We start from the raw sequence: 15,405 nt of genomic DNA, 5'->3' as shown, positions 1-15,405 counted from the left end.
CCCGCCCCGCCCACGCCCGCACGCGCCGCGCGGCTGCGCACGTGACGTCACCGCCGGGAGTCGCGCGCCGCCATGGCGGCCGCCGGAGGGAGCGGAGGCGCCGCCGCCTCGGGGGGAGCGCTGGTACCCGGGGGCTGCCGGAGGGGGTGGAGCCGCGGGTGACCCCCCCCCAGCTCGGTACCCGGCGGAGAGCGGCGCGCTGCGAGGAAGCGGTGGCGTCCCGGTTCTTCGTGAGGGCTTTTCCAGTCCCCGGGGGGGGGCTCCGGCCCGCTAGGCCCCGGGCAGCCCGTCAGTGGTCGGAGGCGCCGTGTCCCGCTCACCCCTTCGCCGCCGCGTTTGCTATGTGCCAGCTTGTCGGCACGTCCTGTGCGGGGCTGGTGTGGCCACCCTGTCCCGGCTGCAGGGCCATTGTCCCTGACAGGGTGTCTGGCAGGAGCGGTTCGGCCAGGCCGTGTTCCTGCCCGGTGCGGGAGGAAGAAGGGGAGAGCGACAGCCAGTCTGCTCTGTTCCCGCTACCCTTCCTGCCCCAGGAGTGAACAGGCACCGCTTCCTTCCTCCTTTCTGCGGGGCGAGAACAGCCCTTTCCCGCTTGGCTCTTGGCCATCCCAGGGTGAGGACCCCTTGTTCCCTCACTCCCTCCTCTTAAATCTCTGGGCTCCTTAGTAGCTTCTCAGCTGTGAGCACAGGTAGCTTTGGGCTTAGAAGAGCTGGCAGGAGTGGATTGGTGCCTGTGCAGCACTGTGGGATGTTCCCATATACACACAGCTGAACTCCCTGCGTGTGGCACCATGTGTGGGGGATGTCCCTGCGATACTCCCATGGGACAGGCAGGCACGATGGTTGATTTTGCAAAGGCTTGGCCTGGAGTAATCCCTCACTTCTTTGCCCTCTTGACCAAAGTGCATGTCCCTGCCTGCGCTTTCCAAATGTGGCCGCAGTTCAGCGTCCCTCGCAAAGGCAGTGCCAGTTCACTGAGGGAAGAGGCACAAAACCCATTTGCAGAGATGCCTCCTCAGCATGTGAACTGGATACCTCGCTTTTGCAATCCCAGCAGCTTTACTCATGAGTGTGGGGTGGGAAGGCTGCGGCACATGTAAAACCGGTTTCTGCAGTTTGTGGGGTGAGAAAGCCGCCTCCTGCTCCAGCCAGTCCCACGCCTGGGAAGCCGTGGCTTGCAAGGTGTGGTGCAACAGGCAGCAGCTGTAGGACTTGTGCTTGCCGGCCTTTCCTTGCTGCACCTCGAGTGGCTTGTTTCCCATACCAGCAGGTTTCGGGGGATTCCTGCCAAATGCATTGTACTGAGCATGGGGGGTTCCTTCCAGGAAAAAACAGTGCAAGGAGTCACTGGGCCAGTTTGTCTCTCCTTGTCCCCCAAAGACCTTGTACTTCCCAAAACCTCTGTGATTTCCACCTGTGCTTCACACTCTTCAGAGCTCCCACCTTCGCCATTGGCACAGTTCCCCACAGTGTGCTGCTGCCCTTGTCTCTGGCTCTGGCAGCTTTGGGCTTCCTGCGCGGACAGAGGAGGAAAACCAGTGTGTTTCCAAGCAGGGGAAGGAGAGCTTGGGTTGGGCTGGAGCTGCTCAGCAGTTCTGGTTTCCTCCTGCCAACAATGTCCCGGTAGAGGCCTGGTATTTGCCGGGTACCCACTCTGGCTCTTACTTGGGTGCTGTTGTGCTCTGCAGGGACAGCGGTTCCCGATGTGCTGTGCCTTAACTACTTGCGTTTCACAAATAAGCTCGGAGGTGGTGGGTTGTTCTGCAAAGTACAGGACACCATAACTCACCTGTCCGAATGCAGGGACACCCCTCTGAAGCAGCTTGTTGAATGTTGTGGTCTCGTTGCTCTGCGTTCAGAGCCTCCAAAGGATTTGGTTATAGCAGTTAGGGTGCTTAAAAATGTAGTGTATTCTGAGCAGTTCACCAAAGGTTATCAGGTTTAGATTTGTTGAAACACGCATGAAAGTCTATCAGAGGCAATTTGCAGTGCTCTCCTTTTGGCGCGCCAAGGCCGTGCAGTTTTGGCTTGCGCTCGCAAAGCATCCCCTGAAACCTTCACCACGCTGGGAGCAAAAAAGGGAAAAGCTTCCATAGCCTCTGCGAGTTACTAGCTAGGAATTTCAGAAATCCTTTAATAAATTATATGAATACTTTATTCACTTAATTGAAAATGGGATGTTTTTACACGTTTGCAAAAAAGTGTAAAGCTTCACAGAGGTGTTGAAGGCTGAAAATAAGGGGGTGCTACCAAAATGTAGGGAAGTTGCAAACTTTCCAGGAAGAAAAAAGGCAGCCTTTGCTTTGATACTGGAAACTAATCTATGCAATATAGTAAATGATTTAGATTTTCACATGAAAACTGCTCAAACCACACTGCTTTTTTTTTTTTTTTTTTTTTAAATGGGGGCATTTTTGCCATTTCTTGTGAGAAGCTCTGAGTTTTGGTTTGGAAGCAGAAGCAGCGGGAACTGTTTTGGTAGCTTTTTAGCATGCTTGGCGGACCGATTCTTCCCTGGGAGAGGAGTGCTGGATGCATGGCGCACAGCTGCAGAACTGGTCAGGAAAGATCTGATTAAACACTTCTGCGCTGAAAAGTGCCAACTCGTCAAAATCCCAACCGTCTGCAGGAAAGAGCTGGGCTCACTGAAACTTTTATCAGGAAAATTTTTGTGGCGTGTGTGTACACGCACAGGGGTGTGTGTGTGTGCGCGTGATCCTCTACTAGCCTGGTGCAAAGAATATGGATTTGGTGTGCAGGAGATGGCGTTTCCTCTCGGGAAAAAGCTGGATTGGTTTGAATTTGGATTTGTAAAAGTATAGGGGATTTTTTTTTCCCCCCAGAAAAGGTTTTACAGCTAAAGGAAGAAGTGATATAGGAAATGGGTTTCAAACGCTTTGGCCTTTTTCCTCCTCATTTGCATTTTTAGTAAAAGTTGTTGAAGATTTTCAATGGTGGTTGTAAGAGGAGGATCGAGGCATCGATAACTTGATACAAAACACTAGGCTGTAGCTAAATATTCAGTGTTGTGGTGGGAAGAGAGGGTTTCCATCAAATCTTGAGGGTTTCCATCAAATCCTGCCCACTCATGGCCCCTCTGCATTTGTAACTAGGTTTCCCGAGCCTCATTTTTACGAATCTGTGGTGCCTTTGCTGTAAAGCACAAAGGGGCCAGACGGCACGAGGCCTCAACTGTGTGATGAAGTGGTCCCCTGACTTCGGCAATTGAGGTGTTAAAATTAAAATGTGCTGAGGCGACAAGAAGGCGGCTTAGATGCTGGATCCTCCTGGTCCCATGTACTGAAGCCGATGGAGCGGCTGGTAGTTGTCTGGGGAGGAGTGAAACCTGACCGAAGCTTTTCCTGTGGTTGTGGCATTCCTCCTGTCGCTGTCTCTTGGGGGCTCTCTGTTGTCTGACGAAATCTGGTTTCATGCCATAGCCATACACTTGGTTGGGTCTGTGTGCAGCACAGACTGCAATCCCTGACTGGGCGACCAGTCAAAAAAGGTAAAAACGCAATCAGTTACGGAATTGTGCTGGTTTTGGCTGGGATAGAGTTAATTTTCTTCACAGTAGCTACTGTGGGGCTGTGTTTTGGATTTGTGCTGAAAAGAGTGTTGATAATACAGAGATGTTTTGCTTATTGCTGAGCAGTGCTTATACAGCATCAAGGCCTTTTCTGCTTTTCAAACCGCCCTGCCAGCGAGCAGGCTGGGAGATGCACAAGAAGTTGGGAGATTAAAGGGAGATTAATGAAGACTTAATTTTGATGAAACTGAGTGAAGCACAGTGGTGATGGAGCCCTGTTTTTCTGGAGATGGCTGAATACCTGCTGGCCGATGGGAAGTAGTGAATTAATTCCTTGCTTTGCTTTGCTTGTGTGAGCACCTTTTGCTTTGCCTATTAAACTGCCTTCATTTCAACCCACGAGTTTTCTCCTTTTTGCTCTTCTCATTCTCTTGCCCATCGCACCAGAGAGGAGTGAGCGAATGGCTGTGTGGTGCTTCATTGCTGGCTGGCGTTAAACCACGACAGTCTTTTTTGGTGCCCAGTGTGGGGCTCAAAGTGTTTGAGGTAACAACGGATTTTATTAGAATGTGTGAGATCGAATTTATGGCTGTTATTGCTGTTTAGCTATTAATTGACAGGCTCCTGCGCTCGCCATGGGGCTCGCTTGCCTTACTCTAAATTAGTCTTGTGCTCGTTAGTGACTGCTTTTTGCTTTTGCTGCTTGCTGTACTGCTTATCATCTTGTCTGCTCTGCCTGGGAACGTTTTGATGACGGCAATGGCCGTGCACCTGGGCTTGCAGATGACCAGGGCATCACTGCTGTTTCTGTGCTGCTGTACTGGACAGGTGGGAACTCCAGTGTGACCTCCAGTCGAAGGGGCTGTGACCTGTGGATGAGTCCACATGGGAGCAAGACACCCCGAAGTGTCTGTGGCCCTGGATAAGTCCATGCTAGAGCAGGCATATCTTGAAGTGACTGTGGCCATGGTTATGTCTGTGCCACAGCAGGTATACCTCTGAAGGGATTGTGGCCCAAGGACAAGTCCACGCTGGATAAGGTACACCTCGAAGCATCTGTGGCTGTGGATAAGAGGAAATGGCCTCAAGTTGCGCCAGGGGAGGTTTAGATTGGATACAAGGGAAAATTTATTCACCGAAAGGGTTATCAAGCATTGGAACAGGCTGCCCAGGAAAGTGGTTGAGTCGCCATCCTTGGAGGTATTTAAAAGACGTGTAGATGTGGTGCTGAGGGACATGGTCTGGTGGTAACCTGGCAGTGCTAGGTTAACGGTTGGACTTGATGATCTTAAAGGTCTCTTCCAACCGAAACAATTCTATGATGAGTCCATGCTGCAGCAGGTACACCTTGAAGCATGTGCATGAGGTCACGCTGGAGCACCTCAAATCATGTGGCCATGACAGAGAAGGTACACCCCTGCAGGGACTGCAGCCATGGGTAAGGCCATGTTGGAGCAGGTTTACTTCAGAAGGGACTGTGGCTGTTGGGTAAGGCTGCACTGGAGCAGGTATATCTCTGAAGGCATTGTGGCCCATGGAGAAGGCCATGCTGGAACAGGTGCACCTCAAAGCGCCTGTGGCAGTGGGTAAGTCTATGCTGCAGCAGGTGTATCCCTGAAGAGACTGTGGCTCATAGATAAGGCTCCACTTGGAGCAGGTACACCCCCAAGGGACTGCAGTCTGTGGATAAATTCAAGCCAGAGCCAGGCAAGGAGAGGTGTTCATTGCAATGTTAAACCCTATGGTCCGGTCCAAAGGGACCAGGGGTGGAGATTGTAATGGATATACTTTTAAATTGTTGTAACCCAGGATTTGAGTTGCATGTTATAGGAATTACTCTAGCAGGAACCACCCAAACCAGTGGAGGACAAGCCTTACAAGAAGTAGTGCAAGTGCAGCAGTGACCCGACCTGAGCTGGCTTTGGCGCCCAATAACTCCACACAACACACCATCTCTCCTGTCCCGAGTGACCACCATAACAGATGGAGCCCAAAGTCATGGACTAAATGAACTCTGTGAACACTTTGTGGACATTTCTGGACATTTTGTGGACATTTTACAGGGGTGGTCCATAGGCTAAGGGAATGATATCTGTGTATCAAATGATGGGAAGGGGGGGGGTGGTTAATGAGGATGTATTGGGTAGTGTGGGACCTGAGCATGACGTAAATGGTATGGAATAAGGGGTGGAGAAGGTGCTGGTTTTGGCTCGGGTAGTTCATTTTCTTTGTAGTAGCTAGCATGAGGCTGTGTTTTGGGACTGTGCTGAAAACAGTTGATAATACAGGGATGTTTAGGTTATTGCTGAGGGTGCGTAGACAGTGTCAAAGCCTTTTCTGCTCCTCACACTGCCCCACCAGCGAGTGGGCTGGGGTTACACAAGAAGCTGGGAGGAGACACAGCTGGGAGAGCTGACCCCAACTGGCCAAAGGGCTGTTCCGTGCCATGAGATGCATATAAAGGTGGGGGAAGAAGAAGGAAGGAGGGGACATTTGGAGTTACGGCATTTGTCTTCCCAAGTAACCGTTACGCGTGATGGAGCCCGGCTTTCCTGGAGATGGCCGAACACCTGCCTGCCCGTGGGAAGCAGTGAATGAATTCTTTGTTTTGCTTTGCTTGTGTGCACGGCTTTTGCTTTACCTATTAAACTGCCTTTATCTCAACCCTCAAGTTTTCTCCTTTTTACTCTTTGGATTCTCTCCCCTGTCCCAGCAAGGGGGGAGTGAGCGAGTATCTGCGTGGTGCTTAGCTGCCAGCTGGGTTAAACCACAGCAAGAATAAATGAGCAAATGCGAAGTGATATTCACGGTAGGATGTGGGATGACTACTCAGAACAAGGGTTGTTTTGGAGAAAATTATGTTTCCTCTTTGTAGTGCATGAGCAGTTGGTTGTTTAATGAAAGTGGGAAATGAAATTGAGCAAGGGCTGCATTGTTTTCTGCAGGGTGAACCTCAGAGGTTCTCAGGGACCTCAGGGACTGCCTGCCGTAGGATGCCAGGGATGCTGAGAGCTTACCTGGACCCAAAAAGAAGTTAAAATACATGAGTAGCGAGGTGCTGGACTGCCAGAGTCCTCGTTACTTAAAAAGTGGCTGAAATTACAAGGAACTTTTCCTCCAACAGCCTTACCCCATAACCGTTCCTTGTTATCCCCGTGTCCATGGATGACCTTGCCAGGGCTCTGGGCTTGGTCACGTAGCCAGCCCCACAAACCATGTGAAGGATGAGGTGGCCAAAGGAAGGTCCCCAGAAGGAGAAAGGGGCAAGGATCAGAAGGAGCAGGGGGATCGGATCAGATCAGATCAGAAGGAGCAGGGGGAGTCAAGGCCTGCTGGCAGGCACAGACCTTTTATTTTGCGGTTTCCCTTGGTGGTGGGAGGAGGGATTCAGCACAGAGAGGATCTGCTCTGCCCTTGACGCTCTCGTCGGTCGTTGCTACTCTGAGGACTCAAGGTTGCCTCCTGGTCTGCCTTTGGACTTTTAATAATCACTGTGTGTGGTGTGATTTGCTGGCAGGTCCCAAGGACCCTGGTCCACCCTTTCGTTAGCAGGGAGTGGAGCAAGCAGCCTCTCCTAGGATAATGGCTCCGTGGCTCCGAAGCGTCATCGAGCAACCTCCCCATCACGCCTAAGTGGGAAGCAGTCGCAAAGAGGACACATCTGCGCTCTGGGATGTGCAGAGGGATGCAGTCGTCATTTGCCCACCGGCTAAAAGGAAGGTGACATTGAGATACAAGGAGAGGAAAAAAAAAAGATAATTAGGCTGAGACTCCTTTGGGCAGGCGGTCTGCCCTGCGGTTTGCTGAACTGTGACTTTTGGCTGGCTCCGTGCGGAGTTCGCGCGATTAATTTGAGATGTTTAACCGTCACCGAGGCTGCCTTCTTGTTTAGCAAAGAGGAAGCGCATCCCTCGTGGCTGGGGAGCACATCGCCCCAGCGAAAAGCACGGGCTTTGCTGGGCAGCTGGAGGGTCGTCTGCCAGGCTGTGTCCCAGGGCTGTCCTGCTTTTTTCCCCCTGGACACAAGGCAGCCTCTGTCTGCAAAGCTGGGGTAGCGAGAGGGCACGGACCGTGGGCCTCCGCACTTCTTTGGAAATGGCACAGGACTCACTGCAGGCGTATCAGAGTGGGAAAAAAACTACAGGAAGGCGGACTACAATAGAAGGGTTGTCTGATAGGAAACCCTGGACAAATAAATGCATTTTTTCCCCAGGAAACCCAAGCCAGTTCCATAAAACACTGAAAGATGCGGGGCCGCATTTTTCCAAGGGAAATGGCTGCCTGAAGAAGCTGATAGCTGGGAGTGGGATTCCCCTCCCCGCCACCACCCCCCCAGCCCTGCTTTTTGTGTTTGGAGAGGCTGCTGGAGGAGCAGCAGGGTTTCTGATGGGCAGGGGGTCCAGGTCACGCGTCTCCAGGGGAGGGGAGGGGAGGGAAATCCCAAGCCAGTGGCTTGGAGTAAGGGAAGGGAAATTTATAATCATTTGTGCAGGGGGAAAAGGGGGAATCCCAGGTCACCGGTGGAAAAAAAAAAAAAAAAGACATGTAGGAGGGAGTCCTGCCTGCCTGGGGTATCTACATTATCATCTGCCGACAGGAATGGGGCTTTTAACCCTGGAAAACCCCTTTGCTTTCTTGTCGCGGCGGCGCTGCAGGCTCACACCCCACTGTGGTTTCAGGGGTGGGTGTCACGGTGCTCTCAGAAGCTGTGGGAGCTGCTTCCTCTCCTTTGGGTTTAGGTTTGTATTGATTTGTTTGTATTTGTTTCGCTTGTGAGTGTTGTGTTTGGTTTTCATTCAGCAGCCATTAGAGGTTAGCGCTCTTGGCTGTGTTTTTGGGATGTTTCCCAGCTCTTTTGACCTTATCTCCAAGCATGGATAAACCAGAGCAGTTGGGAACCCTGGGGGATTATTTACTGATATCCGATTGCAGCAAGTCCAGACCATGTCTATGTGAATCATCCATTTTTTGAAGAAAAAAACCCCAAATACAACCCAAAACAAGCCTCCTCTGCATCCTGAGCCCTCCTTGGGTCCCTCACAATTCAGATGTGGGTTATTCCCGTCTAGAAATGAACTCAGGCTGGGGCTGTGGATGAATCCACAGTTGGAAATGTTCCTCCTCCCTGTCCCATTTTGCTTCCTGCAGCAATCTCTGGGGATGCACCTGGATCTCCCTGGGGTTTCGTTGTCCTGGAGATCCATTTTTGCTGCAGGCAGCTATTGGGCTGAAGGCTTTTGCCCCAACCCCACTGGTCTGGCTGTTTTGTTCCCATCTTCTTCCTGGATCTAACTCATGAATCCTGGTCCTAATTGAAGCGGGAAAGGGCGATGCACTGCAGTGGCGCTGGGACAGCCAAGAGAAGTGATGGATGACTTCAGCCTGTGCTGTGAGGAGACCCTAATTTCCCCATCCGTCCTACCCAGAGGGTTTTCCACCTCTTTGCCACAGCTGGCTTGCCCTGCGGGGCTGGGCCGCACATTTGGTGACAGCAAGGGGCTGGCGGGGAGGGGGTGTGTGGGGTGGGAGACGGGGACAGGCGCCGCTGTCGAAACAGGATCTTGCTAACCACATCCTCATCCCCACCGCCGCAGGTCGGGTGGCGGCTGTGCTGTGCGCCAGATGGCCCTGCCGGTATGGCCCCCAGCCACGCCGCCGTCTGGGGGGGGATGGCAGGACCCCGGCCGGGGTTTCGCCGCCGTAGCCGGGGATGCAGGCAGCCGGCACACAGCCCACGCCAACTCCCGGCCAAGATGCAGCGGCGTGAATTCCCGACAAGCTTCCCGGCGCCGACCTCCTCTGCCCGCCGTCGAAGGCGGATTTAAACTCCTCCGAAAGACGCGGTGGTGCGCACAGCCCTCTGCAATTATTATTTGTACCACAAGCTGCTTCCTGCCGCGAGCTGCTTTTATCTCACATTGTTTTCCTTTCCAGGTGGGGCCATGGGCTCCCCGCTGCTCGGCCTCCGGGGTTGCCTCCTCCGCCGGTTTGCCGGCCGCGCCGCCGGCTGCAGCTTGCTGGCGGAGAGGCCACCTTTGTCTGCCAGCCCGTCCGTCCGCCCTCCTGCCCTCCTCCTCCTCCTCCTCCTCCTCCTGCTGCCAGAGCTATTTCGGGAAACAGCAGCTGAGCTGGGAGGATTGTTAATTGTTCCTCAACCCCCTTCCAGCCCAGTTAGATCACATGCGGAGATTAGAGCCACCCGTCACACCCTTTCCTCCGCCGCCTCCTCTTGTATCCCCCTGTGACCCCCCCCAGGGATGGGGGGCAATGCCCTTTCTGTGGGCAGAGGGATGGACACGAGGTGTGTCTGACCGTCCGTCCATGATGCTGGCCCCACGGAGGTGACGGCTCCCACGCCGTGCCCAGCCCTGGGTGTGACAGAGATGCCGAGCTGTGGGTAGGATGGAGATGCCCAGCCGTGGGAATGACGGAGATGCCCCGCTCGGAGGAGAAGCCCTTCAGGGTCGCCCGGCTCCGGGTGCAGGCAGGAGGCCAGGGCGGGCAGGCAGGCAGGCAGGCAGACAACAAAGCCACCCCAGGCGCTGACCTCAGAAGCTGCCATGTGACTCTGCCTCAAACTTACTAAGGCATGACATCAGCCTGGGAGGGAAAGGCAGGGCTGCCACCAAAATACTGCCTGGCTTAAACGGGCTGCCTGTGCCGCTGCCGGGACAGCCTCTGCCTGCGCCGCTGCCGGTCCTCTCCTCCTGCGTGGCATCTTCCCTCCAGGGAAAAGCAAACCACCGCCCCACCGCTTTGCCAAGGGGACGGAGCGCAGGCAGGGGCAGGGCTGGTGCCAGGGCAGGGATTTGGTGCCCTGGGAATAACGCATGCCGAAGGTTGTGCCTGACTGAGCACTAATAGGGATGAGGGGTCGCACGGTACCCGTCCCCGTTGTGCGTATCCCCGGCCAGGGCAGGGGTGCGGCTGCCAGCCCGCCCGCTCCTAGGCAGGGTAGGTAGCCAAAACACGGTGACCGGAGAGAAATGGTGCCTCATGCCACCGGGGTGAGGCGGTGAGCGGCAGAACAGGTCGGTCCACTAGTATCCAGGCATCTTTACTCAGCAGAGCTCTCATGTCTTGTCTCCTCTGCCCGCGTTAAGCTTTTTCCAGACGGTGAGGTGGCTTTGCACCACGGCTCTTCGTCCGCATCCGAGTCGGGAATGTACCCAGCTGAGGTGTATCAAACCTGCCTTTATCCTTCTACCCGGAGTCACCTCTGCTGAGGATGCGGGTGCCTGGATCCTACAAACAGCAGTCCCAGAGCAGCATGCCGGGTGATGCCCCAGCCGTTTTGCAGGGACACAACCGATGGTGTGCCGTGGAGGGGGCACGGGTGGCGGGCAGACATGCCGGCTGCGGGCCAGGAGGTGTGACTGCAGTCCTCAAACATCCCAGCCCAGACCTGCCCCGGCTGGTTAGACTGACCTGAGGGCTTAGGCCAGGGTGTTACCGGCCCTTCGAGACGCGGGGAGCAGGTTTGGCAGGTCTGGAAGCCCTCGGTTCCCACCGTCGGGGCTCGCGTCCCTCTGTCCTCCCACGCCGGGCGTGGGGGGGACAGCCCCGCTCTCGGCAGCTGGGAGAGGCTCGCCCTGGCACAGGCAGGGGGAGAGCCGGGAATGGCTGTTTCGACCAGTGTTTTGGCTGCGTGGCTGAATGCGCTCCTGTCTAGTCATTTAAGATGGAGCACGGCAGGTCGGCGCAAGAGGAGGGTGGACATTTTGAGATGCCATCCCCCAGGTTGACACGCTGTTGTGTTCCACATCCAAAGAGTAGCATTTGAGGTTTTCCAGCTGCTCTCCAGCAGGAGGAAAACATGCATTTGGCCCAAGTGTAGGGTTTTTTTTTTTGGGGGGGAAGGCTCCTGCTGTGTCAACTATGACTTGTTGTGGCTGAATCTTCACCTGGTTTTTGTTACCTCTGTGACCAGCCACCCCCTTGTCCTTCCAGCAGCCAAGGGCGTAGTGGCAGTTCCTGCCAACGCGGCATTGCGACAGGCTGTGGATCTCCTCTTGGGAGGTCTGCGGATGAATCTCCTGGAGAAAAAGGGATGAAAGCAAGTTGTTGTGTGTCAGCTGGAATGGAAACCGATACTCCGGGGCAGCTCGTTAAACTTCCTTAATTTTGGGCCCTTTCACTTCTTGCCTCTTTGCAGACTGTGGTTGCTCTTTGGTGGAAGGAGGAGGGTCCCTGCTCCAAGCCCCGAAACAACCCCCGCTTGCCCAGAGCAGGACCTTTCTTGAAGGCTTCCCTGGTGCCTAGACCTGTGTCTGGAAGTGGCGAGCTGTCCCCTGCGGCCCCAAGCCACCAGGCTGGCTCTGACACCGCGTCTCACAGCCATGGCAGAGCGAGGTTTTCAGTTCCCAAACGAAAGTGCTCCAGGCTGCCGCGGTCCCCATCACTGCTGGCCATGCTGGTGGCCTGTTGTCCTTCCCATGCTGCCTTGTAGCCCTTCCTGCCCCCATGGTGGATCTTCCCCTTTTGTCCTGGGCTTCCTGAGAGCTTCACCCCCGGACCCCCGGGGCAGATCTCCATCCGGCAGCTGGCTAGGGACGGCTTTCTGGGGAACATGGGGCCAGGTTTTCCTTGAAGTACTCCAGGGTGTACTTCCCCCTCCGGCCAACACCAGTTCCTTCCCTAACACAACAAGATGGCAGAGACTGGTGCTGAAATTGGGGAAAAACTGCACAAAACAGGAGTTGCTCTTGGTTTGGCATGTCTTTTTTTTTTCCTTCCCTCCCGCCTCCCCGGGAAACGATGAAATTATTTTGGCCAAAATTCCACTGCTGCCCGTCGGTCTGATCCAGCCAGCGTGAAGCTGGGGTGCTGCAAAACCTGGGGTGCTGCAGACCCCCTCCCGGCTGCTAGACTCCAGCGGGCCCCACCAGCAGCCGCACGCTGGCGTTGCCGCTTTAAGAGCCCTCTCCGCGGGGCGAGCTTTCGAACCCGCTCCCCTGCCTCGCCATTGGCCGGCGCTGGCGCGCGGGGGCCAGCCGGCGGTTGGAGCGGCCGGCGGGGCGCCCTGATTGGCCAGGGCGGGGGGAGTATAAAAAGCGGCCGGGCGCGTGGGCTCGTCTCAGTCGGCGGCGCGAAGGAGCGGCGTGCGGAGCTGGGTTGCTGACGGAGGCGGCAGGCGCGGCTCGGCACGGCTCCCCACGGCCCGGCGCCCCCCACCTCGCAGCCCCCCATGGAGTTCAAGCTGGAGGCGCACCGCATCGTCAGCATCTCGCTGGGCAAGATCTACAGCGCCCGGGGCCAGCGCGGCGGCCTCAAGCTCCACAAGAACCTCCTGGTGTCGCTGGTGCTGCGCAGCGCCCGCCAGGTCTACCTGAGCGAGCCGGGCTGCCCGCCCGAGCCGCCCCCCGCCGCCTGCGGACCCCCCGAGGAGGAGCCGCCGCCGCCCTGTACCACCGCATGGGCGGCCGGCGAACCGCCGCCCCCGCAGGACGAGGCGAGTAGGAGCGGCCCGCGGCTGCCCGGTGCGGACTGCGAAGGCCCCCGGTCGCGGCGCTGTTGTTGCGGCTGCAGCTGCTGCTGCGCGGCGGGCGGCGAGGCGAACCGGGCGGACTGCGCCACCGCGGGGGCCGCGGCGCCTCCGGCGCCCCACTGCCCCCGGAAGCGGAGTGCCGGCGAGCGAGGCCAGGCGGGCTCCCCGGTGAAGAAGCCCCGCCGAGAGGTAGAGGAGCCGCCGCCGCCGCCCACCCCGCCGCCGGGCGAGCAGGAGGACATGGATACGGGCAACGTGGCCAGTCTCATAAGCATCTTCGGTTCCAGTTTCTCCGGACTGCTCAGCAAGGAGCCCAAGGGCCGGCGGCGGCAGCCCCTTGACGGCAGCGAGGCGACGACGACGCCCGCCGAGGCGGCGGCCGAGCCGGGACAGATCTGCTGCGATGAGCCGGTGTTGCGGACCCTCAACCCCTGGAGCACGGCCATCGTGGCCTTCTGACGCGCCGGCCGCGGGCCGCAGAGACTCGCCCACCGCCGCGGGGAGGGGGGGCCCGGCAGACAGATGGGCAGCCGGACAGAAAGGTGACCCCCCCCCCTCCCCCTTCGTCCTCCCGCACCCCCGGAGGGCGCCCGCCGCAGCGGACTGTGCGGGCAGCGCCGCGGGGCTCTGGCGCCGGCGAGTCCCGGTGCCCTGCCCCGCCGCACGGGAAGGACCGCGGGGCAGCAGCACTTCCCCCTCCCCCGACCGCCTCCGGCACCCCGGGTCCTGTCTGCCGGCACCCGCCCTGGGAGCGCCCCCGGCCCTGCCCTCCCGGAATTCCCCTTCCTGGCCGGGCCGCCGCCCTCCCAGGCGCCCGGGGGAGGCTCCCCGGCTGCCGCCGACACCGGGGGCGCTCCCACCGGGTAATATTTTAAGTTTGGAAAGTATTAAGTTTATTAAATAAAGTCTCTATTTTGGAAAGGGTTAGGTCAGAACTGTTACATGGTGCTTTTTAAAAGTGTTTATTGAGAGAAACGAAGTTTACAGATGCTCAGAGGGAAAGTCCTTGAGCCTGTTTGTTAGGCTTGGTAACTCCCGGTCTTTGTTGTATAAAGGCTTGGGGCTCCCGTAGGGGTTGTTTTTTTGTACAGTGTTCTCGTTCAGTGATGTATCTTGTTTTGTATAAAATGTAATTCTACGTGTACAACACGTATTAAATATTTTCAACTGTATAAGCCTAGTCCCTGTCTGTGCCCCTGCTTGGCTGGGGTGGGGGGAGGAGGAGGAGGGCCGTGGGGAGCTGGGCAGGCAGCAGCCAGGGTGTGGTTGCTGCGTGTCTGTGGCTGGATCCACCCTGCCTCGCCAGAGGCTTGGGGTGGGTTGGAGTCCAGCTCCTCTGGCAGCCCGGAAGAAAGGGAGCTTCTGTCTGGGCTAGTGGAGTCCCTTCCAGGTGCTCCTGCTGCTTCTCTGGTTGCAGCCTCTTCCCAGGGCCGGAGCTGCCGTGGCATTTGAGGTCTTACTCAGAAAGTCCCCAATGTGCAGTGTCACCCTGTCTGTGGGTGGAAGGCGGTTGCTAAATCCCAGAAGAGCAGCTGCGCGCAGTCCCAGCCCTGTGCTACGGCTAGGCTGAGGGCTGGCCTCCGGCTTCGCCTACTCAAAGGTCTGGGCTGGGGGCATGTGAGTGGATCCTTCCCGGACGCAGGCCGTGCTCGCGGCCAGCTGCTGCTTTGCCAGATATGTCTTTCAGTGCCTCCTCTTTGCTGTAACTTGCAGAACAGTTAAAATGATGAGTATCAGGGCTTTTTTTTTTTTTTCTTCCTTATCAGTAAAGCTCTAACTGGGTTAAAGTTCCTGCTCTAAGGGGTGGGGAGGAAAGTTTGGCCTCGGCTTCACAGCAACTGTGGAGTGCCCTGAGGCGTTGTAATTAGACTGAATTGTGAGGGGATTTTTTTTTTCCTGCTTCTTGCTGGGAGATTCACTAGAGGCTTCTCTGCTCCTAATTAATGAACTTTTCAACTGAGGATTGCATCTCTGGCGAGTCAAGGAAGATGTTTGTGTGCTGTGAAATGCAGCTTGGGATGTCTGGCTGAACCTCAGGGCTTGCCTGGAAGAGCTGGGAAGCGGCATGGGAGATGAATGATGACCAATGTGAAGCTTTCTGCTCTCCGCTTTCTCTGGCGTGGCTGAAAGAAGCCCCGCATGGGGAGGCAGTGCTGTCCCTTACAGCGGGGGCACTCGGCTTGCAGGCTGGGGTTTTTACACCTTGTTTCTGTGAGATTTGGGTCCTCCTGAAGCACTAGGAAGGCAACAAGGGGAGGACTTGGGATGAGCAAGAGGCTGTCTGGTGAGGGACAGCTTAGAGGGAGCTCTGCTAGTTTGCGTACAAGTTAGTAACTCCCTATTCTTAAGCAAAAGTGAAAGTCCCACTGTTTTAATTTTCTTAATGGTGACA

At 56.3% G+C, this 15,405-nt stretch overlaps 1 protein-coding gene across 1 annotated transcript; it reads left to right on the top strand.

The window, feature by feature from the left end:
• Positions 1–12,608: 12,608 nt before the first annotated feature.
• IER5 (immediate early response 5) lies at positions 12,609–14,193 on the top strand. Its single transcript, XM_063345078.1, has one exon. The coding sequence runs from the start codon at positions 12,714–12,716 to the stop codon at positions 13,470–13,472; it is 759 nt and encodes a 252-aa protein (XP_063201148.1). The 5' UTR covers positions 12,609–12,713; the 3' UTR covers positions 13,473–14,193.
• Positions 14,194–15,405: the final 1,212 nt, after the last annotated feature.

This window comes from Chroicocephalus ridibundus, chromosome 8 (genome assembly GCF_963924245.1).
Source record: "Chroicocephalus ridibundus chromosome 8, bChrRid1.1, whole genome shotgun sequence".
Taxonomy (NCBI): Eukaryota; Metazoa; Chordata; class Aves; order Charadriiformes; family Laridae; genus Chroicocephalus; species Chroicocephalus ridibundus.
Note: the sequence above shows the minus strand (reverse complement) of the source record. Positions and strands in the feature narration are given on the sequence as shown.